The sequence below is a fragment of the Protopterus annectens genome, chromosome 8.part1 (genome assembly GCF_019279795.1).
Source record: "Protopterus annectens isolate FY-2018-M chromosome 8.part1, PAN1.0, whole genome shotgun sequence".
NCBI lineage: Eukaryota > Metazoa > Chordata > Ceratodontiformes > Protopteridae > Protopterus > Protopterus annectens.
In genome coordinates, this window is record NC_056742.1 from 403,418,455 (window position 1) to 403,443,297 (window position 24,843).

The following is a 24,843-nucleotide window of genomic DNA, read 5'->3' on the forward strand; positions in this document are numbered from 1 at the left end:
AACCCTTTCTTGCTAGAAAAAAATATTATGCTGCAAGCCAACTGATCTTTCTTGCTTCTAAAATTGGAACATCATCTTTGTGTGTTCATATTTCTAAACTTCATTTTAGAATGACATATATTTGCAAGGTACACTCATTTATTCAAACAATACTTTTGATAGCATGAAACTGAAAGAATAGACAAAAGAACAACACTGTTTTTCTAATGTATTTTAAATTGTTCATATATTTAAAGATATTAACAATAATCTGCAAAGGTAAACATATAATTAATAATGATCTTAGAATAGTGGCACTTCCTATCCAATTAAGTATTTTCAGAGCTTTATCAAAACAGTTATCAGATTTATTCAAAACCCATCTTACATAACAAATAAAAAAGGTCTGCACAGTTAAAATCTGGGGGACCATTTTTGTCACTGATTAAAATTGATGGTTAACTATGTACATTACATTAAGTTAAAATGAGATGATAAATGCAGAGAATGAACAAAAAGCAGACACACTAGCCATACATATTCCCTTTATTGTACTGTACTAGTTATTGCAATCAGATTAAGTCACATTTAAAAAGCAGACACCATCCAGTTGCATGGAAACTGCTGATATTCATTACATAATTTTTATCACTGCCCTGTGAACTGGCAAATCCAATCAAAGCATTAATCTTTAGTTTAAAAAAAAGACAACTGCTAAGCAATCACATCACAGTGCACAGTTACCTAAAATTTGCAATAAAAAGTAGTTATGAACAAAAGCACATCTAATTTTCAACTATCCATATGATACCATAAGCAACAAAGGACAACAGCGTCAAAGCAGATTTATCTAGCACTATAAATTTCATCTGAGGCAGAAGCTCTAAAATGCACTAGCCAACGCAGGACAATAAAAAATACTGAGCTTAGAATACTTTTAATCTGTTCCATTAATATTCATTTCCAGCTGCTTATAATAGCAGCGCCTCATGGCCAAATCATTAGAGTTTTACATCTGGGTTGCAAATGACACTTTGATTGGATGTAATGTTCAAATGGTCCTCCCCACTGTGTCTCCGTCAAGTCTTCTGCAGAGAGGTGTCCTGTAGTGTCGGTGCCTCACTGTGCATGCTGGCTCAACGTGTGGTTCTGGAAAGACGAAAAAGATATGCATGAGAAGAACAATCCAACAAACGTGCACATACCCTCCCACTCTGTACCATTTATACAGAGCTCCTTGTAAAACATTTCTCTGTAGTTATCAAAGGAAAAGTAATACCCAAGAGCGTGTTCATAGGCACTTATTTCTAAATGACATAGCTTCTAATATTGGGTCAAACCAGACAACCAAAATGTCACTGCTACACAACCAGTGAAATAAATATTTGAATTACTATTTCAATGCTCTACTTCCACTTAATGCTTGCAAAGCAGAAAAAAGGTACCACAGCATCAAAATGATTAGCAATGTTTGGATATCTGAGCAGCAAATTACTATGCAAATGAAGGTGCATTAACCCTCACCTTCCCAAAATGTGGTTGAGTATCTGTCACCGAGTCAGTAACACTCCAGTCAGTGATACAGACAAGTATTTTTTTTTACTTCAGTGCAAGATTAAAGTCTAAATAGTGCAGTGAACTTTCTGTGTAATTAATTTTGTATGTGTGTGTAATTCATTGTGCATGTACACACACAGATTTAGACATTTGCTTATATGTGTGTCAATGTATCCTCACATTTCTTAAGTCTGTATCTAATATTTCAGCTCTAAAAAGACTCGGGAATAAATCAGATTCAGTGGTACAAGGATTCTGCCCTTTTAAAACAAATTTTATTACTCAAAACCTGACATTATGTATGCATAAGAAGACACATTTATACTGATGTTTAGAGTAACAAATATAAGTCGAACATAACCATATAGCAATAGCACATATAAAAAACTGTTGGCAGCACCAACGTGAATGATCCAACTGTAGTATAATCGCACTGTGATTTATGAGAAGCTTCAAACTTCAGATATTAGCTGCACACTTGGGGGTACCACACTAAGGACAAACAGTTCATACCAGCTCCAAACTCGCTCTGTTATAAACAGTGCAGGATCCCATATGTCAGTTTCAGCATTCATCAGTGACCAAAATGCTGCATGAAGCAATCTTTCACTCCTTTTTTCAGAATATACTGCAAAGGAAATAACAGTGTTTTGTGCTGGAAACTGCAAAAGCCACTGCAGTGCAACTGGGTTAGGTCTCCTCAGTAAAAGCTTTCTCCCCTTTTTTATAAAATATGCTTAGCTGCATCTCTCACCCTGTCTTTAAACATGCGCACATACAAATATATACAGTACATACACAACCACTCATGGAACCATTTGTTACAAACAATAGACACATATCCCAAGATGCAGCCACTATATAAACGGAAGAAAAACTTGCAGTTCACATACTAAGTGGACAATGTCATAGTTTTACATTTTTTTAACACCTTTATTGAATCATCACTTGTGACATAGGCAAATTTGCATTTATACATAAAGTAATCAAACTAGAGCCGCAGTGGTGCAGCGGTGACATTGTTGCCTCACAGCAATTCTCGGCTGGAGCGCCTTTTGTGTGGAGTCTTCATGTCCTCCCCGTGGTCGAGTGGCATTTGAAAGACATGTGTAGAATGAGCGTGCCTTCGTTGAAGGTTGGGCGTCGAGCTGGCACCTCGGCACCTGTAAAAAAATCTACTGCCAATCATTAGCGGACCGGAGTTCCGCTGTGGCAACCCCTAACCGGGAAAAGCTGAAAGAAGAACAACAAAACATAAAGTAATCAAAGTGTATTAAGTTAACATTAACAAAAATTATACTTCACATGCTGCGGTAGCATTGTCGCCTCACAGTAAGACACTGTCCAGTTCGACTCTCAGCTAGAGCGTCTTCTGCGTGGAGACATGCGTGAATGGGTGTACCTTAGTTGAAGGTTGTGCATCAGGGCTGGCAACTTGGTACGTAAAAATCAACTGCCATTCATTAGCGGACCGGAGTTCCGCTGTGGTGACCCCTAACCGGGAAAAGCCGAAAGACACAGCAACATACTTCACATATATTGCGATACATCATATAACTTAATCTACATTAAATAAATTATATAATTCCTGCCTTTTTTTAAACCATCACTTACAACATAAGAAATCATACAATTATATAAATGAAAACAAACCACACCAACACAATCCTAGTTGCAAGCATTTTACATCACAAACCATGCTAACACACTCCCAGTTGCAAACATTATACATCACTTACAATCTACCCAGTCATTTTCAGACATTACATAGCTCATTTAAGTCCTGCCTTCTTTTAAACCTCATTCCCCCGTATGTATTTTTCCCACAATTCCCATTTTTTCCTATGTAGTTTGCTCCTAAAAAGTTTGACTTAAACTATGTAAAAGTCAATACATGAAATAACCTAACCCCAGATTTATACATTATTACAACAGATATGCCTCTCTGTATTTTACTTTTTTTTTGTTACATTTGGTAACCAGGTTAGTGGACTAATCCCAAATAGACCTATTTCAGCCACAGCCTAAGATTAGCAAGGTTTATGTAAGTACATTGTAGATGAATGCAAAGAATTGTAAATGGATGTTAAAATATATTATACATTGTACAGAATGTAAAAAATCAGGCTAATAACACATTTTCTCATAATATATACACTGTTAAAATGTGTTTTAAATGAATAATGATTTGACCCCTAACTTACTACTCTCACAATGTGTAACAGTCACTAGTATACCTTATACAAACCTCAGTTATACAAGATGATACCGAAATGAATCAGTAAGGGCAGCGTCAGAAGCTGAACAAAAGTGAGGGCAAAATGGAGACTCAAGTTAAAACAACTGATACTGGTGATGCAGAGGGATAAATCCCTGACTACGGCCCAGGCAACCCAAGTTCTATTAGGGGTTCAGGTACTTGACAGTGCAGACAAAGTAATCTGGACAGGTCCATTCTGGTGGGATTGGGAGGTGGGTCACAGCATGTACATTTGAGGGGAAATGGTGTAATAGGCATCTAGTTTACACCTTGCAAGGCACTTCTTGATGGTAGCCTTCATAAGCAAGTAGGAACATATACACACAGCTGGAGGGGCAACAAGTTCCCTCAGTGATACAGACATCACATCCCCCTACTGACAGGTCGGGTTAGGACCTATATACAAAAATGTTCCAAAACCTGTTAGCAAGAGTACAGACTCCATGATGTACACTTAAATTACTTAAATAGCAGCCCCAATACATAGTTCTTGACTTAGCAGATCTGGGAAACCACAACCATTTGGAAAGAATGGGCTTGTCTGTTAGGGGGGATGTGATAGCTGGCAAGGGGGGGGGGTGAGCATTAAAAAAAGCAAACAAAAATTATGGAAATGATGGAAATGAAGTAAAAATGTAAAATAGAATTGCAAGGCAGTTGTCATTAAGTATGCATCAGACAATTTACTAGGCTATTTATCAAATAAGTGAAGAGAAATGAACTGCAAAATTATGAGAAAAAATATTAAGCAAGATAAAGGGTTGCCTTCTTTCCCTACTCATCTACTATATACGTCATTAGGGTAAGACAAACGATGAAGGAAAAAGTTAGTTTGATCACATGTCCATTGTGACTTTTCTACCTCCTATTTGAAAGTGCAGTTAGACATGAATGTCAGGGTTAAAGATAAATAACTGAATAAAACACTAACACTGAAAAGAAAGGGCAAATTGTATTATTTGTTGAATAACATTTTGTAGATCCTTGTATTATTGACATTTCAGTACGTCCAGCTATTACTTTGCTGTACATGCAAGTTTAGCAGCATCTCTAAGATCAGGTATTTTGGAGTAATGAAAAACAGGTGACTTTTTACCCAGTCTGTGTGGCCTCTGAAGTATTATACTTAGAAAATGGGATGCAAGGATGCAAAAGGCACACACAGCCTCTTTGCAAAAATATTGCTTGGTAAATGCACCATTTCTTATATTGTGGAATTTTGTGTTTACACTTTTATGTGGTTTGGATATTTAGAAGACAAACAAACACAACATATCCTGAACTGTGCTTACTAATTATGTTTTCTTTGTGTTCTGCAAAGTACGAATCAACAGCTATATCAGCTCACTAGTATTCCTTCATGGTGCACTTGAATAAGTCCAGTAATCTACCAGGAAATAATTCTTATAAACTCCAAGCAGGCAGAGCTTCATAAACCTAGCGACAAGTGCCCAAGCCCAAGATGCAGTCTCTGATGTTTCTTTTAAATTCCATCCATTAAAACTGAACCTTTTCTTTTCCTTTTTTTCCTTCTGTCTCATTTGACTAATGTTAGCCCATCGTTTCTTGCGCTTATATTTCTGCTTATATTAATCCACCTTCTTAAAAGTTTCTCCTGCCATTTCCTACAGAAACCCAAGCTTGTTCTTTGATCAAACACCAGCCTAGTTTTTGTTCCTGTCTTCCTTCAGTCTGGCTGTCACCCAGCATCAACCAATAACATTCATTCATTGACAAAACCCCCTTCTGGGTCACTTTAAATCTAGCAAATTTCACTTTTTGTGCTCAAAATAACCTATCCCTTTGGTTATAGATTGGCCTTACCCATCCCATGGTCAATAATTATATATTACCCCTAATGAGAATAACTGGGATCATACCATAGATTATTCCATGTATGGGTCAACTCAAATTAAGTATTTAAGAGCTGCTTCTACCCATTACTATGACAGGGGAGAGTCCTGGGATACATTTTCTGTTTCTCATCCATAGAGCTAAGCCACGCTTGAGTGTGTATAGCGATGAATTTTGTTTTATGTGGATGGGGAGTTTGTTCCACAACAGCAGCATACTCTGCAAGATACACTTGTCCCTCCAAACCATTCTGTTGATGTTGTAGAAGAGGTTTAGATCCCTAGACAAAGTACTTTTATGCCTTTTGACTTGCTGATCTGCAATATATCCATCAGTAATGGGTCGGAGGATGCCTTGCATGCCAGGTACAGGTCACCTCTTAGCAGTCTGTAGGATACAAAGTATAATGACAGAGCTCTGAGTCAGTCCATGTAGGATATGTTTAGGTCTTGTATTATTTTAGTAAGGTACCTCAGTGGGCATTCCAGTTGTTACATATGTCTGGACAGATGCATACCAAAGGGGCAGGACATTATATTCAATGACTGGTCTAATGAATGCTGAGTAAAGCGGGACAATGACATCCCTAGATCTACACACACTCCATTGGTTTATAAGCTGGACTTTCTTACAACGATGGATGTATGTCGGTCAAAAGTGAGTTTACTGTCCACATACGTTCCCAAATCTCAACAACTGGGTCAACTCCTATAGGCATATTGCCAGTGTGATAGTTTCCAGGGGTAGACAGTCTCCCAAAGGATTCAATAAAGCATTTTTTTCTTTGACATTTAGTTTCAGTCCATGAGTTTGGCACCAGTTATTTATTCAGAACCAACCTTCCTGGAGAATGGCTAAATCATTTGGGGATTCAATGACTTGTCCTAGCTTGCAGTCATCTGCAAACTTAGTCAGACTTTGCATTTATTTATTTTGTATTCCTGTGCTATACAATTAAAAAGGCACTTTTTTTGTATGCTCTTTGTAAAATTCACTGGAAAAGCGCCTCTACAGATCAGTGTGTAAACATATGAATCACATAAAATACCACTGCTCCATAGTTGAAATACACAGCAGTGCCTCTGGAAGTCCAGATATGGATTCTACAATTGACATTTTCCTGCAGTATGCCCTGGAGCACATAACCTCCATTTCTGACTCACTCCTCTCTGTCAGCCCTTAATCAGTTTCTCTCTCTTTTGGCTTCACTTTCCTCAGGCTTATCTCCTTGTTGTTCCAGAAGCTTTCCATTGCAGTGTCAGACATCTGCAGTGATTTACAAACGTAGTACACATTTCATAGTTTTAAATGAAACAAAAGCACCAATGCCCACAACACAGAATCATTTGAAAAGACAACACCTAAATATTTCAGTATCATTTTAAACCAGCATTCCACGTAAAGATAATTAAGAAATGTGTGAACTCTGCTCAGACACACTTAACACTCTCATTACTTAAAAAAGATAAGAAAATATATAAAGAAAATGGGATAAAATGGGGGTAAATAGACCTCTCCCAAAACGTGGCTGTTATTCCTCAATTACATTAATCGAAAAAGCACAACATAATGTAATGGACATTGCACTGTTTTGCATTTTACAACCTCTGGTGCTGAAAAATAACCAGTAATCCTTTATGTTCAACACTGCAACATCAGTAGTTTTAAATACTGCAGAAAAAATGTTAAAAACTAAATGACAAAGGCTCAGTTCTATGCACAAGCTCTCAAAAGCACTTGGATAATAGATACACTGCACATTTTTTCATGGCTGGCTCTCGTAGATCTGGGATTTCTTTATGTACCTAATTGAAAATGCTATATTTGGAGCTGGCAAACTGGTTACTTGACTCATCCAAAACAACAGTAATTAACTGATACATTTGGTTTATACCAAAGTTAAACTTGAAGATTCTGTTCAGCCAAAAATGAAATTGTCATATTATAAAAATAAATGCAAGCATTCTCAAAAACGTAAATACTATGTGTCAGTTATACAGACCATAATTAGAAAATGTATCTGATTTTAGTTTTGTAAAAAGAGTGCGGAACCAGCACACCCTTGCACATTCTAGGAAGAACACAAAACAGAAAATACAAACACAAAAGCTTTGTTTGTTTTACAGGATACAATAGACGACCCTACAACAGTAAAGAACTAAGATGAGTTGGACATGTACTTATTACACTAATCCAGGCCCACTGGGAAATGCAAAACAGAACATGAGAATAAACAAAACAAAATTAGAAATATTCACATTATAGCATTTATTGTTGCCACACCAAAATGCAATCTGCTTTCCACCTCAGGATTATATTAGAGTTACATGAAAACTGTCAGTCAGACTGGTAATTATGAGATGCCCTCATAGGCCTTTTAACTAAAGCCTGTTATAGTATGATGACTAGAACACAATAAAAGCAGCAAATTACAACTTACTCTTGTGGTTTGTCAGTCTAAGAATTATTGTAATCGTTAAGGTGGGTGGAGCCCCTTACAGGATTATTTGACCCATCAGAAAGTTTTGGTTAGATTGGTTTACTTATATCTACCATATGGGCTTTGACCAAATGGTCAGCAAAAACTGTACCATATTTACCAAAATGATTCAGGGTACCTCGTGATAGATTGCTAAGCTGGCTATCATCATCACACACAGGCCCTCTTAAGGCACTTTACTTCTGCCATTAAAATCTGTACTGTCCTGTGTCTAATGCAACTGTCAGCAAATAAACAATATGGTCTATGTTGTGCAATCTAGTGACTACAGTAAGGTTAAAAGTCCAGAGTGAAAAGATACTGTGTGAGTCAACAGAACAGGTACAAGTTGGAGTACCGTAAATATTATTTAGCTAGATATGTTTACCAAAGCAGCATGATCTTAATTTTAGTATACCATATTAAATTTTAACCTATTTAACCTGTTTAGATATGCCTGTAAAATGATAATTTATTACTGAATAAAGGTACTTCTGCTAAATAGTGGTCCATAGTTTAAATTTCACTGCAGAATGTGTAACAGTCATTCTGATTCAGCTGTGTCCAAATGTTTCTGTGAAGACAAGGATAATCCTAGTGTCACAGAAAAATGTGGACTATTGCTCCAGTTTTCATTTAAGTATTTTAAATATATACAGAACTGTGTATATATTCTCTTACTTCAAGTTAGAGAAGGTATGAAAGCTGAAAAAACATCCAGTCAATTTAAATACTGATTATAATAGCAGAAATGATAATACCCCACAAAACAGATTCCTGTAATTTACATTTTAGCATTAAGACTTAATATGACTTGAAATGTAAAATCTACCTGAGGTCAGTTAACTTCTGCAGTTCCTAAAAAACATAGACAAGGACTGTAGATAAAAGCCCTCTGTATGTGGCTCTAATTGTTAACTACAGTAAGATCTTTACAAAAGTCTATAGTTTTCCTTAATCTCTGAAATGCAAAGGATGCATTTTAAATCTTACAACTGTCCTCTTATGGAATGCTCTTTCTATTAGTACTTTTCTTTAATGACACCACTGTATATTCTGGATGGTATATATAGCTAGATATTTTCATAATACATATATATATATATATATATATATATATATATATATATATACACAAATATATATATATATATATACACAAATATATATATATATATATATATAGACTATTCAAAATGAAATAAAATACTCTGAAACTGTGGAAAGGATTAATTGTGCTTTATTCTGGTTACAAAATGTCTTCAGACAATAGTTTACTAATGATCCTTTCAATCATAAAGCCTGCACACTCTCCAGGCAGCGGTGACCCCATTTAAGAAACATATTATTTTTAGTTAATCATGTAAGACCACATACTGACCACCAGGTGTCAGAATTGCTGCTGACTTTGAAAATGAAGTTGAAAGCAGTCAAATTGAGTTTGGCAGGGCATTACGAATCCTCAGCCACAAAAAAGTTGCATGTTAACTGCCACCACTAGAATGCAAAAGCATTTTAATTTTATGCACTTAAGCGAGTGTAATCTTTGAAACTAACTAAAAAAAATCAAAAAGGCAAGAGAGCATTTTAGCCATGTAGAACTAACGCTATAACTACCTCAAAGTAAAAACGTCCCAGCAAAGTGTCATGGAAATAATATTGCATTCGAAAAAATTGTGATAACCATTTTAGACGTGAAATGTACTCTTCCAACATGTGTGCAAAGTGATAAAGGAAATCTGCTGGTCTTCATCTATGGATAAGAGCATTTTAATCATTTTCTTGAAAACATTGTTCTACCATCATGTCTTCGATAGTCAGCTGCATAATTTTTGGTTTCTGTTATTAAAACTGATTCAGGAAAATTACAAAGTAAATAACTAATGAGTACAAGGGCTGGTCATGCTCCAGTAATCTATACTAATGTAGACTCTGTCATTTAAAATGATGCAGCATCAGCACCAGATGCAGGGACTCCGGACTGCAGTGAAGTAGCTTGATGATTTCAGCTTGGTGAGACTGCTGAATTGATTGCACAGGGCAGATCAATAGCTTAAATATCATGTGGTGTTAAATGTGATAACGAAGCTCTCACTGTGAACCTCTGCCCCCTCGTCCCAAGCACATACACGTAGCTACAGACAGACACACATACATATATGCAAGCTACTTATATAACAGACATGAGGCTGACAAAAACAGAACACCCAATCCCTAGGTTTTAAATTTACAGTGACGTTTAGTTCACTTTAAATAATTAGAGATGTCAGAATATCTTAACAGATTCAATAAACACTCTCAAAAATACTGTAAAAGATAAAGTACTATATCTACAATACATAAACACAGAAATCATTTCCACGGGAATGGGTTTACTGTATATTTTAATATCCTCAGCTGAGATAGAAAGACATAATTAAAAAAAACAACTGCCAGACTGTAATCTAAATAGATGGGCAATGTCCTATGAAAGCATTACCCCAATGGACAAACATGGACTTTTGTAGAGAAATTAATATGGTTAACTGTCACTTGATCAGAGGAAGCTGAAAACAAGAGTCTCTGCATAAACTAGTGAAAGGATTCCAGACTGAATCTTCCACATCAGGTATACTGTCCATTGTATTACCTTTAGCTGTTAAATATCTTCCTGCAATCAGGAATGCAACTGCATGAACTGAATACAGTGGACAGCAGGTTTTCTGCTCAAAAGCAAAGGAAGGGAGCAGGTAAAGAGATGGAAGACAGAAAGCCATAGATTTGGTAGGCATCATCTAAGGATTTTCTTTTTCTAAAGAAATTGACTTTCTTAGCATTTAGCAGAGTTTTACAAAAACTTCAGGGACTGCATCTGGAGGCCAGGGTATTATCTCTACCCATACAGATAAAAGAATTGTGGTGAGAGATTGCACTGCCCTCAAGTGAGCCAGGTAGCAAGAGAGGGTACCCTCTTTGCCAGTGTGTTAGAAAGTTATGTATTGCCTTCAGCTGTTGCTCTGCAGATACATTAGGCATTGGCCAGTTCTTTGCCCCAAGACTACTACTTTGTTAATGGACTAGCAAACACAAGCCATGCATGCAAAATTCCTTTTTCTCCTTAATAAAGATCTTTTAAGTTGCATCCATTAGTATAAATTCCACCCCATACTCCTAGTGGCACTGTAAAATTATATGCTCCAAAGAAACCATTCCCACTTATCTTAAACATATACAGCACTGCCTTTATTTTCCTATTATGCTCTTACAGAAATTAGTGCACACTGAAAATATAACTCAGTTAAGTAATCCCAAAAAGAAAATCCCCAGCATACCAGAGGTTTTAACTGGAACAATGGTGAAATAAGAAAACAGAGCAGAAGGCAATGTAGGGAGAACATTGGTATGGTAATAAGAAATCACCAATAGCAAACACAAACAAGACTAGTGCAGATGCAAAGAAATTAAAAGCAACTAAGAAAAGCAGCCTAAATGTAAAACAGAAAACTAATGAACATATTAGGGCAAAGATAGAAAAGAAAGAAGTGAAAAAAAACACAAACAGTTAAAAGTTAGTGACAAGAATATTTTCAAATGACAGTCATTTAGTATACAGGCCATCTGCATTCCTGACTTCAGGCTAAAACACAATACACCTGTATGTATTTCATGGGGCATATGATATTTGGTCTTATGGATTCTTGAGTGGTAAAGCACAGCTTGTTGATATTTTCATGTAACACACTGTATATTCTAATTATGCAGTATATTGTAGACGGAACTGTACAAATGTGTGTGTGGAAAAAATAAGTAGAAAATATGTGCATATTGTTTATGAATTAAATAAAACTTAAAAAGTAAAATTAAATAAAATATTACTTACTGTGTGGTTAATAAATAAAAATAAAATAAAACCAGCTCTAGCCAGCCAATAAAAAGTGGCATTTCAGGCAAAGTAGACCAGAAACTAAAAATGTACATTATGTAACATTATCAAACTAAACACACAACTAAACTATAATTGAAAAAGATCTTACCATAACATTCTTTACACTACAATACCACCACAAAATTACAAAAACATTTAAAACACTTCAAATTTACCTCAGAACTACAGTAGAAAACCACGTGAGACAGTCCAATCATAAAAACGTTTGTAACATACTTATCTAACTGAGGTTCATGCAAACAGAAGGTACCAAGTGTCTAGTATGGCTGAAATTGTGAGTGATGAACAGGAGAAAGGAATAATCAGTCACCAGAAGACTCTAAAATAACACAGTCTTAAAGGGATAGAACACCTAATCACATTTTTGTTTATTAGAAAACTGGTCAATTTTATCAGGGCATGGCTAGATAAAATAGTTACACAAACTGATATTTCATTTACCTTTTTTCCTCACCTCAACTTGCATTCATGAGTAGAGGCAAGTCATCCTCCTCTCAACTTCTTTCTTGTAGAAAACAGGACTGAACATGATGGTTCAGAAGAACACGAAGCTGTGGATGGTATTCATTACTCATTTGGCTGTTACCCATAGAAATCACCTCCTCATGTTAATATAACAGTCAGTATATAACAATGCTGAACATCTGGATGTTCCCTATTTTAATGAGGGGGGTTCTCTCCTACATGAAACTCTACCCACTCTAGTCTTGTCTGTACACCCCCCATGTTTAGCTGATCTCTGTCAAATGTTACATTTGTTTTTGGGGGGGGGGGGTGACATTAGTAACCTTCTCTTTATAATCCTTCTCCTCTCGGAAGGCAACAAATACAGCCTGTCATTCCTCCTTCTCAATGTCCAGCCCTTTGGCCCTTCAGTCACTAATTGGTCCAGGGTTTCTGCCACAGACACCCACTCCATGTACCACTGATTTGGCCTGTATGCCAATATTTAATATGGTTGCTTAATGTAATAACCTGGCAGCTAAACAATTATCTGCAAGAATCACCACTGCAAAAGGTTCAAACACCACATCAAAAGGTCAGCCCACTGCAACACCTGCAACCTACTGTTGTCAAAGACAGAAACTGCTTTGTGGCATGGAATAGGTCAGAACATCTCTCCCTTTTTCTAGGGAAGATCCCTACTGTTTGCTGGAAGCAAACTCAAGCAACCCTCCCAACTAACCAGAGACTGTGGTAGATGTATTTTCACCAAGAAGAATGCATATTACCCTGCGTTATTACCCCACTTTGCCAAAACATCAGAAAGAAAAGTTCTAAGCTGGGGAATAAGGCAAAGTCACACACACAGCTGGAGGGTAATATAAGACATGATCTGTTCACCTGATCCAAAATAAGTAAACTGTCTAAAGGGGGCTAGAAAAGGGAAGGGGACCCTCTTCGGAATTAATTTAATATTCAGACTGAAAATGTGAGGAGGCTTTGTGGTCAACATATAGGTAGATACGCAGCAACAGTACATCCAGGTCTCCCACCACTGGGAGTGTAGCAGACAGTAATGTCACACAACTCAGAAATCAAAGCACAGAGGAGGGGAGTGGGTGTTTAATCCCCTTACAAAAACAATAAAGATAAAAATATATGCTCAAACTGGAAAATTAGTATTCAATTTACGGATGCCAATTATTTTTAATAATTAACCACTTTTCCCTGATGCTTTTAGCTATCGCCAACATTAATCGGATCAGAAACAAACATTGTCTTGATGGATTTTGGAATGACATTAAGTGAAAATTATTGAGGAAACAGCCACAGCAAAAGTGGAGTCAGCTGTAGGAAAGTAGTTAAAAGGCTAAGTAAAATTTCAAATAAGATTCAAAGGACAGCTAGTAAAAGGATTCCACTTAAAGAAGGTAAGGTGGCTTACACAGATTCATGATTATCTGTCAAAGGATTACTCCTCAATGGAAAATTCACAAATTTTTAATTACTTTCAGCAAACAAGATTTCAAGCTTTTTTCCAGGAGGGCAAGCCCCCTATACCTCTTGTGATGGAGGAAACTCCTCACTCCTCATAACTTATAGAAAGCAGCTCCACAACTGCATAACAGTGGAGGAAGTGCCACAACCCCCATTTTCTAATTGTGGCTTTCAGCAATTCAGTGTTTGAGCTGCCCTCCTTTGAAGTATAATCCTTTGACAAGCTTTCACGTTTCCCTGACATGATGACATAAGGGTTGACATTAGGCACTGGTAAATTTCACTGCCCATTAATGAGCATGTAATCTTTCTAGGGATAACTCACCACACTCACTGGCTTCAACTGTCAATAGTAATCAAACAAATGACATTTTGATAATCCTTTCCATAAAGACAATTACCATCTTTTTTTGTTTTGTTTCCATACATCTGTACTTTATACACTTCTGTAGCTCACAAAGCCATGATATAAGTAGCAGGCTGCTCTCTCCTTTAAATGGAAGTAATGCTGAGAGTACTACATGGCAGTTCAGGACAAGCTGAAGAAATATGCCCTGGTAAATGCCCTGTAATTCCAACAATGTTTTGTAAGAAATCTTTACAACGTCACAAACTGAAGATTAAAACAACTTAGAGGGAGTACAAACATGTGTAAGCAGTACGTAAAGCAACTTGCCCTAAATTTTTCCTTTACATATGCATTTCCTGCTGATTATCCCTGCTCCCACATCCCAAACTAGCCCATTCATTCCTGTCTGGACAAAAGCTGGCCAATGTAAGCGGTCATTAGGTATTTTCTTGATAATGGCTTAACCTGTCCACAGGGAGATGTACAATTTATAGCACTGTGGAGGAAGCCACTACACTGTGCGTACGTGAGTGCACACTTCTGCACACCTGAGATGAATGCTACCACTAACAGACATGGCACACCTTCCTCATATGGTTGCACACTTCTGCACACCTGAGATGAATACTAACACTAACAGACTTAGTATACCTTTCCCATGTGGGTGCATGCTTCTGCACACCTGAGATGAATGCTGCCACTAAGGACTTGGTACACCTTGCCCACATGGGTGCATGCTTCTGTACACCTGAGATGAATGCTACCATTAATAGACTTGGTATTCCTTGTCCATGTGAGTGCATGCTTCTGCACACCTGAGATGAATGCTATAATTAAGAAACATGGTACATTTTGCCCATGTGGGTGTATGCTTCTGCACACTTGAGATGAATGCTACCACTAAGAGACTTGGCACAACTTACCCATGTGGGTGCACACTTGAGATGAATGCTACCACTAAAAGACTTGGTCCACCTTGTCAATGTGGGTGCATGCATCTGTACAGCTGAGATGAATGCTACCACTAAAAGACATGGCACACATTCCCCATATTGGTGCATGCTTCTGCACACCTGAAATGAATGCTACCACTGATAGACTTGGTACACCTTGCCCATGTGGGTGCACACTTCTGATGAATGCTACCAATAACTGACTTGTTAAGCCACACATTATCAGGGGTTGATTCTATGTCTACCATCTGTCCTATGAGGGGTGTTTTGGAATCTCAAGACTCAGATTACTCTCCAGGATAGACAGGTCCATCCTCCGCAAGATAGCTGCAACAGAACCCAATACACATACCAAACTCAGGTAGCCTGGTCATAGTTAGGGCTTTGTTCCCCTAAAACTGTTGACTGACTAACTGAGAAAGAAGAGTGCAACAATAACTGAGCACATCAACATACAAAAACATTTCTTACTTAATGCCTGTGCATTTATGTCACAGCCCTCGGACTGTAATTAGAAAAGCAGTGGATATGCCTGTGCTAATGTAGAACTTTTTCATGCTCAGGAAACTACTGTTTTGTAAACAAGAGAATATTTGACAAGGCAGCTTATCTCTGTGTCTGCAACAGAACAATAGACACTATGCAAGAGTAGGACACTAAAGGGTGCACTGTGTACAATTAACACACATGATGCAGTATCAGGAGGATCAGTGGTTTATTTCCATCACGTCCCTAAGCCTGTGTTACATGGATAGTACTAAGACTTGCATGGCTCATAAGCTTTCCATACATAAACATGCAGTTGTTGATGAAATAGTCATTTAACCCAGACCACTTAAATGAAAATAGTGCTGTTTTTTTACAACACACTGAAACGTTGTGGGAAAAGCCTCAGGGCATATCTTCTTGCATAAAGTTTGGAGTTTTTGTCTTCATGTCTGGGGGAGCAGGCCCTACATCCAGACTGCACAGGGATATAACAAGTACAGTAAAATTAGTCAATTGTTTGTTAAATTATTGTTCTTCCAAGAATTGGCATTATTGAAGCTCACTTTGATGACTTCAGATCTGATCAGTTTTCCTATATCCACATCTTTCATCTGCTGAACCCCTTCAAAAGCGTTAATGTACTTATAAAGTGGCTACATATTTTATTCCTATTCTGCGTAAAAAGTCACCAAAAGAAACTTATAACAATTCATGCAATTTAAGTGGCTTTAATAGGTAATAACCAAACGTTACTGTTGTTTTGCATCCTGAGCTAAAATAATCACTCTATGATTATGTGTGAATATTTTTTTCTTATCAGATGCATATTATTTTTTCTACATCTTCAATATTATACTCTATACAAAAGTAATAAATGTAATCATGGCTTGAAAAACAATGACTTTAAACAATTAAACCTCTTGTCCTGAATAAAAAAAATAAGTAACTTTGGACCAGATTGAAAGTCACATGAGCTATGAAGTGGACACACTTCATTAAGCTTAAAAAAATACAGAAAAAAAACAAGTTACAAAGCTCCATTTACAAAACTGAATGGATGTCAGATTTCTATATCCAAAGATTGTATGCCAAATCTTTAACACAGTTTTATGACCTCACTGCACAAACTACTCCTATGTGGGGAAATTTGCAGTGCAAAACAACCTTCAAAGACAGGATGGTGTGAAATCAATGGAGCAAGTCAAGAAAAAAACTTTCACCAAAGGTTTATGTACATGGTTTTGTGCAAAAATGCAAAAAATGTTTTAAAAATTTGTCATTGAAAACCTGTGATAGAAAAGGAACCTTCACCATTGACAAAGGAATGACACTCGCCTACCGCAGAAGGTAAGTACAGTGGGAAGGGGGTGGAATGTGCAGGCTGGGTAGGCTCGGTGGGTGGGGAATGAATAAGATGCTCCTATACTTCAAAAGAGAAAACTGCAGATAATCAGCTTTGGTCTGTATAAAACAGACTGGAAGAAAGGTAAAGCACCTAGAATCAATGGTCAAGAAATAGGTACCAGAGGCCTGCGCATCTCTGAGGTCAAGTATGAGGGGAAAAAGAGTAATTTCTCACCACACTTAATTTTTTTATTATTTTCTTTTAATATACGAGTTCTATGTTATAATTCACTGTTAATGTAAGCATTACATTTGCCTTGTATTTTTCTTTTTTTTATATGGACCAGATTTACGGGTATAATAATAAATCTGCATAATGTCCGGGAAACTGACCCCATGTTGTGTCTTGTCACTTAAATAACACAAACCTGTGCTGACCACTGCATTTCCAGTTAGTAAAGAACATTCCAGGTAACTTTACAGTAAATGAGAGAGAATGGGTCCTGCTTCTACTAGTATATAGCAAACAACAGTACAGAACCAGCCTAACAGAACTGATAGCATCTGGAAGGCAAATGCAAAGGTAGCATATAACTCGGGTCCATTCTGTTATGTTTACACAGAAGGGAAATGCACACTTCTCTTTCAAGGGAGCATGACACTTTTCAAAAGCAAAAATAAAAAGTAGATGTATAAATACACGTTAAAATTAACTAAAAACAGATTACACTGAGGGAAAAAAAAAACATATTGTGAATGATGAGTATAAAAAAGACAATTATATTGAGCACTTTGAGTAGCTGGTCAACAGCTATTAAAGTAACTCTTATATGAGGACACAGTGGCCTTCAGTGAGTCAGGAGACCCAGTTTTAAATTTCACTGTATTCCCTACCCACAGTATGGCCTTGGGCAACTTTTCTGACCTTCCTCAATGCTGCTACAGTCACTCCAGTGGTAAAATATGAAAAAATTTCAGACTCTGTGAGAATGAGCTATTACACTCCAGATCAGTAAGAAATGACAAAATCCTCCAACATTTACTTAGTACTTAAACAGTTTTAATGAAAATGAATTTTTAAAATCTGTCACCTGAATCAAAGCACAGCATACACCAAGTAAGCATTATCTCTTTAATTAGCAGCCACCATCTAAAAGCAAATCTCTGTAGGCTGATACTAAAAACAGATTACTTCGTATGCAGGGCACATGGAACACTTGCTCATCCTACTGAGAAATGGCCTCCCTGTGGAAAACCGGAGCCTTAAACTGACATTCTGCATTAATCCCTAGCCGGGGAGGACAGCAGAAGGAGAGACATTGGTAAACAGCAAAAAGAATGTAAAAATCTGGTTAATTCTGCAAAATACATGCAACTCTTTCTATGTTCTACATTTAGCTTATGACTTAATATGAAGGAAAAAAAATGAACTTTATACCCCAGTGCAATTTCAATGCAATTATTTTTAGAACTTTCTGAAAATTATCCAAGGGCCTGACACTAACAGATGGCATATCTTAAATCCTCATGTTTCTTAGTATGCAGTTCTGACAAATAATTAATTGACTCAGAAGTTTACTAACAAAAAACAATGAATAAATACTCCAAGCCTAATGTATTGCTCTTCATTAAAACATATTACCAGTGATTTTGTAATGCATACCAACTCATTTAATGCTACCACCCAAACTCTATAGCACAAAGCAATGAAGCCATGACTATGACTCGGTACACCCATGGCTGATTAGCAGCTCGGGTGCTGGAGGAACCAGGTGGGACAGAAATGGAGTGAGAGACCAATTCCAGCTCACTTATCCTAGGGGAGGAAGACAGTCTGAGTCTCTGCAGTATCTGCACCTTCTGAGGAGAAAGGTGCATGCTGTGAGGCAATGAGTCAGGACATGTGTTTGGCTCCACCAATCGCGTTTGCATGATAGCCTTCACGAGTCAGCTGGGGAATGTGCATCCCCACATGGGAAAGTATTGTGGCATCTGTGAGCAGACATATCAGACACAAAAGAAAAGAGTTGCACTCTACAGTCCACTGCATCATTTACATGCCTTGGCATTTGGTTTGACCAATCCCTCAGCTTGCAAGACCACATTCAGAAAGTCAGATGTAAAGTCAACCACCTCCTATTCTGGGCCTAAAAGATATCTCGTATCCTCTCACAACCTGCTAGAGCAGTCTTAGAAATAGGTGTCCAACTTATACAACTAGAATATGGCCTACTCATATTCATCACTGCTTTACAAAAAATCACTACCATATTACACCCTCTTTCTAATAAAATCTGCTTTTCATCACCAACTCCCCTCATCTCTGCAATACGCTGGAAAAGTTAAATTAGTTACTCATTCAAGGAAAAGCCAACCTCCTCCTTCAGTTCCCTCTTCAGAGTTTTATACAAAGACACACCATCCTTCTAAACTATGAGACTACGTCCAACCCACATGACACCCTACGAAGTCAATCTGCTAATGCCCCCACTGTCATAACTCCATCCGCTAACTTTCATTCCATAGACCACAACTTCTCTGTTCTTGCCTCCAAACAGTAGTAATAATGGTTTTCTGATTTAACTGAAATCAGAGACTACAAATAATTCAGGTCTCATTTCAGACAAAATACCTAAATATAAATACCTAATAAAAGTGCACGTTAGAACACAGGCCGTGTCACCTAACTCTCATGGTTGCAGTATTACACTTATTCCAGAAAACCTTGTCTGCTAAATCTAACTTCTCCAACACAAACTCATACCAACTGCTTCCGCATGTACTTTATCCATTCCTTCCTATAACTATCTTTTACACTGTAATAGCTGGCACTTTTTTCATATGAATGTAATCTAAAAAGAAAATGTGTGTTTAATTGTTAATGTATATTATTTAATGGGTGGTCATGTTTATTACTGTATGTCTGTTAAAAAAATGTTTGAAATACGGGGCTCTGCTGAAAAGGGGTTTATGACTAAACCCAGTCAGACAAACCCAGTAAACAAAAGCACAATAAATAAACAAATAAAACAGATATCTAGTGTCCACTTGTCCTGTAGCTCTTAGTATTTTACAGTTTCTACTCTTTTCACTGCAGAATTTCTCTCCACACTTCTATATACCACTCCCACTCTTTTGATTGAATCACATTTACCCCATCTATTACATATTCCATATCCTACTTCTTTTTAAACCTTCATGTAAATGTGTGGATATACATTTTACATCTAGGTTATGTCACTATATTGCATACTTTAGTCATACCTTTAATTGTATTTTACTGCTATTACCATGTGGGTAACGCAGGCTGAGTAAAATTAAATAAACTACCATTAGAAAACCCAATGATGGCTGCTTGGGTATTGGCCTCTCTTGATCTGTTCTTATCCCATAGGTGAAAACGATCAGCCAAATGACAGATAAAATGAAACTGACTAATGTGCAGAACTGCCACAGAAGTGCTAAGGGTATTCAAACTAGTCAACCATTAATCATACTTGTCCAAGGAAATGATATGGAGGCCCATAAACTGAAAACAAACAAACAAAAAAAAAAAAAAAAATCTTGCTCAGAAGGCTATCCTGATGCAATACAGTAGTACAGACAAATGAGATGTGGCAAAATGTGTCACACACAAGTTAAGTTCAGCTGTACCTCACAAAACATCAATACAACTGGATATGAGACAGAATAAAATAACAAGATGGGAGGTTTTTCCATTACCGAGACCAAAGTCTTTTCACTTGCTTACACACTGACCCTCACTCGCTGACCTTCTGTGGTATGGCTGGAAAGTAAAAGAAAATGAGAAAGCAATGCAGCTGGGACTAGCATTCAGTGACAAGACTTATCATTAGGTCACCCCTAAAGAGAGGCATTTGTAATTGGTGGGTCCTTATCAATTAATGCTTAATGCTTAAAGCGTAAATTATAAATAGCATTTCTGGACAGCAAGATGATATGGTCACAGGTAGAACACTCTCTGAATCACATGACAACAAATACCATTTATACTGACCTGACTAAAAGAACTATTTTAGCCTCAAATAGTCCTTTCTTTTAAAGACAACATTTAGCAAAAATATACAGAAATGACATCATTCACACCATCTGTTGGTCACTGAGGGCACATCCTGAAACAAGTCTTAACCAACTCATTCGACTTGTACCAAACAAATAAATTTGTCAGAAACCATGTCTGTTGAAAAGAGGCCCAAGTATCCTGGAGACATATCTATCTTTGCCTATGATTATTTTCCCTGTTTCGAGACATTAGGGGATACTATCAAAAGGCTATTCTTTTTCTCCAGACCTTCCGTAGAAAACAGCAAGTTTGAAAGGCTAATTAATTCTACTGTAAACCTGTTCATGTAGTCTCATTTTCAATCTAGGTATGCAAGGTACAGGAATAACCAACATAGATGGAAGGGGAAGAAAACAGGAAAAAAGAAGCATACCACAAAAGTCTGTCACAGAGTGTTTTGCATGTGATAAGTACTCAAGCACCTGCTTCCAGGCAACACAATCACAAATCAGACTGCAATACAAGGAAAATGGAAGCCAGAGAGAAAGCAAATGTTTAAAAATAAGATGCCTTTCAGGACTGCCCTTCAAAGTGTTCAAATGCAAATTCAACCTGCAATGATTAACACAGGTGGTTTGACAATTAAGTGACCATACTGCAAGTATTTGCAGTGGAGACATTTTGAAACAGGCACTAAAGGCAACTCAAATGTCTTCTTGCTTTCCCTACGAGCAATCAAAATCCAACTGCACAAGTGTCAAATGACAACCTAACTACCCTAAATCAACACCTCCAACAGTATAACAGAGTAACAATGTTTCCACAGGGAGCAAGCACCCACATATTGGATGGGTTTTCCCTCCCCACACCCCTTACCTGAATACATTAATTTCATGTTCACACAACAGTGGGGAAAAATATGCTATATGAGCAAAAGATATAAATGTAAAAGTTGTGATCTCACAGTCACTGTATAGGAAACATGGGGAAGGAAATAACAGAGAACTAAGAATAGGGAAATATCACCCACTCAGACAGTGATCACTTTTAGCAAAACTCCTCTTAGCACATTACTAAGAAGTCAACACTCTCCTTTGAGGACAGAACATGATGAAGCTTGCCAGCAATATTAACAGTGTTGGTCTGCCTAATGGTCTATTTTCTCTGTATGGACAGAGACAAATGATTAACTGGTCCAGTCCACAGAAGTCTTTTACCCTTCAATGGCAGAACTAGATCTCGGAGTGTACTTCTAAACACCATGTTCTGAACTTACAGAAAACATCTGGTGGGAAATGAATAGACTAATTCAAATGTACTTCAGAAATCATCATAAGAAGAGAGCTTGTTTTGCAGGTGACCCAGTCCCCAAAGAAGATAATGTAGCAATCATTAATCATACAAGCTTGGTGTTTAGAAATAATTCTGGTTGATGGGATAAGCTTAAAAAACAGCATTCTAAGCCACTAACCCGAGGGTCTGAAAGGAAGCCATCTTGAAAAGCAGGCATGAAAGCCTCTTCATCCCAAAACTGGAAGAATAAAGGGAAGCACTCTTTACCAGAAAGGTTCAAGCCCTAGAGGAAATAGCAGGAATCTCCTATATCTGGAGAGCTTTGTTTGTCACAATTACAGAGAACATCTAACACTCTTATCTAAAAAGCTGAGAGATTAATGTATTATGTATTGAAGTATGATTTAAAACACAGATCTTGAATAAAATCACATAAAAAAAGCTGATTTTAGTTTTAATACAGAACTAATGGATAACTTGTCATTGAGCCCAGGTGGTTGACATGCATTTAATTTAATCTGCTTAATCAAGATCTGTGCTTTAAATCATACTTCAATATATAATACATTAATGTCTATGTGGTTGGTAGGTGGCAACTGGTGTGTTGTAGTGGGCAGTTACTGTGATTATGTGTTACTGTCTTTTTAAACTGCTTAATTATTTTACAGGAAATTATGTTTGCTTTGTCAACCAATGGCTGTAAGGATTAGGGTATTTAATTATGGCATTTTTTGTATGTTCTGGTTTTGATGAAGTCTCGTGATTTTGACGAAAGCACTTAATTTTGTTCAATAAATTTTCTGCATTTAGTGCTGCAGTGTTCCTTTGGTGATCCTCTTCATATATTTTTACTTGGTTTTGGTGTTCGTTATTTCTAAGTTTAAAAAGCTGAGAGACTAACCATCCCAAGTTTCGCATATGTCACATACTGGCTGAAAGCAGTTAAATCTAGAACTGGCCTGAACCTACTCTCTCATGAACTATGTACAGATGTAAAAAAAAGACATTTTTCACTGCATTCACTCATTCATCAAATCTCATGTGGACTAAAGGTAGAGAATTCACTTTGACCTTTGTTAAAGCCAGCAGGTCCCTTAAAAGATACTGCACTACCAAGGGGGAGAGGTTGCTACTGTTTCACATCCAACATATACCCACAATTTAACCAAAAAGTAAAAAGGTCAAACAGACAAACAAATTAGTAAAAAGCACAAGAAAAACCTAGTCGAGCTAGAGTTTTCAATGTGTGATACCTTAAACCTCCTGTACTAGAGGCCCATGGGATAAATATGCAAATAACTCTTTAAGGACATCAAATGTTTCAGCTATATGGCTTCTGAATGTCCATGACTTTTTTATCTTCCAGGCAAGTGAAATCCTGGAAAACCTGGTTCCATCCTTGTCTCTGATGACTTCCAAAATTGTCCTATATGGTCATGAATACATAACTGGTAGGAGAATCAGTGTGTGTGTGTGTGTGTGTGTGTAGGGGGTGATATAGAATAAACTGGCATTTAGTAGTATGAGAGCATACAGTTGTATGTAGATGGATCCAGTAAAGACAAAAGCCTTGCAAAGAGTTCCAGTTCTGAAGAAGGATTACTTTTCTTTCCTCAGCAGTGCTGAACATTAAGAATACATACATTTTAGAAAGTGAAAGTCTGTGGTGCAAAAAAAAATGCAATTTGATATTATAATTTGTTTTTAGAAAATGGCACTGATGTGAGATCAAATCCGACTGACTGCCTGATCACAACAATCAGTTGTGTAATAACAAAGATGCATAAATAAAGTCCAGAAAAAAAGGTCAAGTCACAGTAAAAAACTGATGAAACTGAAACAAATTCAATACACTTGGTTAAAACATCTATATATGTGTCAGTGTAACTCCAGAAATAACAGAAAAATTAAACAGAATTTAAGTACAATTCAGATGAAAACAAGTGTTTCATAACAAGATAAGACAGCCGAAATTCATATAAACAGATTTAAAATGGGGAAAGGAATGCTTTGCATCTCGTCAGATCCACATATTCAAGTGATTCTCTGACAGTACAGCTTACTTATTGCACATCATACAGCTGATATAACAAGTGAAATACTCTGTAATGTTCACAAGTACTCAAGTTGGGCATGTTTTACCAAGTAAAACAACCACATTCATTGCTTAACACTATATGACAGGTTGCAAAAGATGTTCTATTTTGCATTATACCAGGTATTTTTGTTGTTTTAATGTAATCATTAAAACTCTCCAGTTATGTTGGACAGCTCATAACACTTTTCTTGCTACAATCTAACTTGTACTGCTGTCATATTGTTTAACAGCAGTATGTATGGGGATAGTGTCTGACATCTGAAGTTACTACCACCTCCAATTTTATATAATGCATTTA

At 37.0% G+C, this 24,843-nt stretch overlaps 1 protein-coding gene across 4 annotated transcripts in view; it reads right to left on the reverse strand.

Annotated features, from left to right (window-relative positions):
* Positions 1-507: 507 nt before the first annotated feature.
* The window catches only part of ZNF423 (zinc finger protein 423), a 1,297,648-nt gene continuing 1,273,312 nt past the window's right edge, over positions 508-24,843 (reverse strand). For all 4 annotated transcript variants that reach the window (XM_044081972.1, XM_044081969.1, XM_044081970.1 and 1 more), the window contains one exon: positions 508-1,128. In XM_044081972.1, the coding sequence (XP_043937907.1) occupies positions 1,099-1,128 (30 nt within the window). In that variant the 3' untranslated portion in view covers positions 508-1,098. The remainder of the gene's footprint in view (positions 1,129-24,843) is intronic.